The sequence below is a fragment of the Talpa europaea genome (assembly GCF_964194135.1).
Source record: "Talpa europaea genome assembly, chromosome: 6".
NCBI lineage: Eukaryota > Metazoa > Chordata > Mammalia > Eulipotyphla > Talpidae > Talpa > Talpa europaea.
In genome coordinates, this window is record NC_140072.1 from 137042684 (window position 1) to 137046099 (window position 3416).

Consider the following 3416-nt stretch of genomic DNA (forward strand, 5'->3'; position numbering starts at 1 on the left):
CAGCCTACTGGATGGGTGAATATTTTGTAAATCATGTAACTGCTAAGGGGTAACACCCAAAATATATAAAGAACTTCTGTAACTCAGTAGCAAAAATCAAACAGTATGATTAAAAAATGGGCAGATCTGAATAGACATTGTTCCCAAGAAGACATAGAGATGGTCGGCAGGTAGATGAAAAGATACTGGACATCACTAACCCCAAGGGGATGCACATCAAGACTGCAGTGAGGCATGGCGTAGAGTGGCAGTGACCGAAAAGACGAGAAAGAACAAGTGTCAGGAAGGCAGGGGAGCCCTGGTGCGCTGCTGGGGCACGTGAGGTAGCGCAGGTCCGTGGGGGCAGCTGCCCGGGGTCCTCCAGTCCCACTCAGGTTATTTGTCCAAAGAGAGTGAGAATCACTAACTCGGAAATACGCACTCCGCTGCGTTCACGGCAGCGTATTTCACAAAAGCCAGGATACGGGGACCACTAAGAGTCCACAGATAGATAAATGCATGAAGATGCATGTGCGCATGTAGGTACTTGCAACATATGTGCACACGTATGAATGCTATTCGTTGAGAAATTCCCTTGTGATCTCATGTGGAATCTAAACAAACAGAATCCGAGAGCAGACCGGTGGCCACCAGCGGCGGTGTCGTGTGGACACACTGGGTGCAAGGGGTCAGGGGCGTGCGCTTCAGGCCTGAAACAAGCGCGCCCGGGTGTGCAGCCCGGGGTGGGGCGGCTGGCGGTCTGCGCGCCTTTTCCTCACACACGCAATCAGAACATGGCGTCAGCTTTTCTACAAAATCCCAGGGGTGCATTTACCTGGCAGTAAATAAACACTTCCAACTTTGGGTTTCGCACAAGAGGCAGTGGAGGGAGATGGGCCTGAGAAGGGAAGAGCGAGCAGCAGCGCCACTGAGGGAGGCGGGGGTGGCTGGAGGTTCCCGAGGAAGCGCCGGGGCCGTGCCGTGGTGGATCGTGGATCTGATGTTCAAACTAATGGACGTATATTGAATTTTTGATTCTCTCTCTCTAGGACACTTACCAAGACTTACCATGGAAAAGTCCTGGATGCTGTGGAGCTTTGTGGAGAGGTGGCTGAGGGCCTTGGCGTCCTGGTCCTGGGCCCTCTGCCGCATCTCCCTCTTGCCTTTGATAGTGACGTTTCACCTGTACGGGGGCGTCGTCTCGCTGCTGCTGGTGTTCGTGTCGATCGCGGGCACGCTGTACAAGTTCCAGGACGTGCTGCTCTACTTCCCGGAGCAGCCGCCGTCCTCGCGCCTCTACGTGCCCATGCCCACCGGCATCCCCCACGAGAACGTGTTCGTCAGAACCAAAGATGGGGTGCGGCTGAATCTCATTTTGATAAGGTACACTGGAGACAACTCGCCCTATTCCCCAACTATAATCTATTTCCATGGGAACGCGGGCAACATCGGGCACAGGTTGCCCAACGCCTTGCTTATGTTGGTGAACCTCAAGGTCAACCTCCTGCTGGTGGATTACCGGGGCTACGGGAAAAGCGAGGGCGAGGCAAGCGAGGAGGGCCTCTACCTGGACTCGGAGGCCGTGCTGGACTATGTGATGACCAGGCCTGACCTCGACAAGACAAAAATTTTCCTTTTCGGCCGCTCCTTGGGAGGCGCAGTGGCGATTCACCTGGCTTCTGAAAACGCACACCGGATCTCCGCCATCATGGTGGAGAACACGTTTCTGAGCATCCCGCTCATGGCCAGCACTTTGTTTCCCTTCTTGCCAGTGCATTACCTGCCTTTATGGTGCTACAAAAACAAGTTTCTGTCCTACAGAAAAGTCTCCCAGTGCAGAATGCCTTCTCTCTTCATCTCTGGGCTCTCGGACCAGCTCATCCCCCCGGTGATGATGAAGCAGCTGTACGAACTCTCCCCGGCTCGGACTAAGAGATTGGCCATTTTCCCCGACGGAACGCACAACGACACGTGGCAGTGCCAGGGTTACTTCGCTGCCCTGGAACAGTTCATCAAAGAAGTCATCAAGAGCCACTCTCCCGAGGAGATGGCGAAGACTTCGTCTAACGTAACGATTATCTAATGTCTCCTTCGTCGCGGATGCGCTGTGTTTCAGTGTGTGCGGAGTGACAAAGAATGTTCCTTTCTCCAGGCCTAGTTCATCTGTACCTGGCCGAGGAGTGACGTCAGACTTTGAAAGGACGTCTGTGCTCCCTTAAGATGACCCAAATAGTTTTTTACATTTGGAGAACTCTGGTTCTTGGGATTATTTCATACGTGTCCATCGAACTTTTCCCTGTGGTGGTGTGTCCACATCCTTAGTTCAGTGCGCCAGCATATCGCATCTTCACAAGTTTCTTGTTGCTAGAGTGGTTTAATCTGTGTGACACGTGATCGTGGCTGGGTGTGGAAGGAGCCATGGAGACAAGAAACCTTTGCTTTGGGGTGTGTTCCTTAGTGAATATTAGGACAATCATGGTAAGCAACTTAATTGTGTAACTGCATTTTTTCACCTTAAAAGTTAAAATGAAATGCATGATGGTATTTTACATTCCTTGAAATTATGCAATGCAGTGTTTCTAATGTAAATAGCGCTGGTTATTTACCAATGTATACGGTAACCTGGGTTCTATATTTTTATGTAAACTCTATTTTGTTGTTGGCGAGAAGTGAAATGGAGCGCTGTGTGCAGGTTGCCATTGAATTTTGCTCTGGTGAAGCTGAGACCCAGCTTTTTCTTACAAATAAAGGGGACACATTTTCCAATAAATTTGCCGTGTTTTGTCAGATACAGTCTGGATCATGGCATGTGAAAACGAGAAAAAAAAAAGAAATTTGGAATTTTATTGCAGCTCTCATGTACATAGGGGAACTTTTTAACATTTGTAATTTGGGGGCAAAGAGAATTTTCGTTTCAATCAATTTTGTAAGTCTGCAGCTGACCCCCGAATAGCAGACAGAGTGAACCTTAGAATTTCTTTGGGGATTGAAATTCGGAAGCCTGTCGCTACAGGACTGTACGTACTGTTTTACAAAAATTCCCACACTTGATGTTAAGTCCCAGTTTCTAGGTATATTTAGCTCACTAAAGCCACGATGCCATTAATCGGGCTTTCTGAAAATAAAGGTTAGCAAAAGCAAAAGGAGCTGCGTTCCTTGGTTTAGTGCTTTAGTTGCTAGGAAATAAAACTGCAGCAAAAGGCAGCTTTGTAGGAAATCTTACTTCTGTTCCCCTGTGGGGGTGGGAGTGGAGCCCTCAGCTTTTTAGCACAGAAGCTACCACTGCAAGTGGCTGGAGCGTGAAGCCAGGGTTAGCCTTAGAAAAGCAGGGGAGCTCTTACTCCAAACACAGACCCCTGGCAGCTTAGCAGGAGCGCCCGGCGCGTGAAGGTGCCCGGTGCTGACCTCACCCGTGGGCCGGAGGGGCCGGCCGGGCG

The 3416-nt window shown here is 50.2% G+C and overlaps 1 protein-coding gene across 1 annotated transcript; it reads left to right on the top strand.

Annotated features, from left to right (window-relative positions):
• Positions 1–1048: 1048 nt before the first annotated feature.
• Positions 1049–2062, top strand: ABHD13 (abhydrolase domain containing 13; the record flags this gene model as incomplete). The annotated part of the gene is made up of 1 exon (XM_084235247.1): positions 1049–2062. The coding sequence occupies one exon, from the start codon at positions 1049–1051 to the stop codon at positions 2060–2062; it is 1014 nt and encodes a 337-aa protein (XP_084091373.1).
• Positions 2063–3416: the final 1354 nt, after the last annotated feature.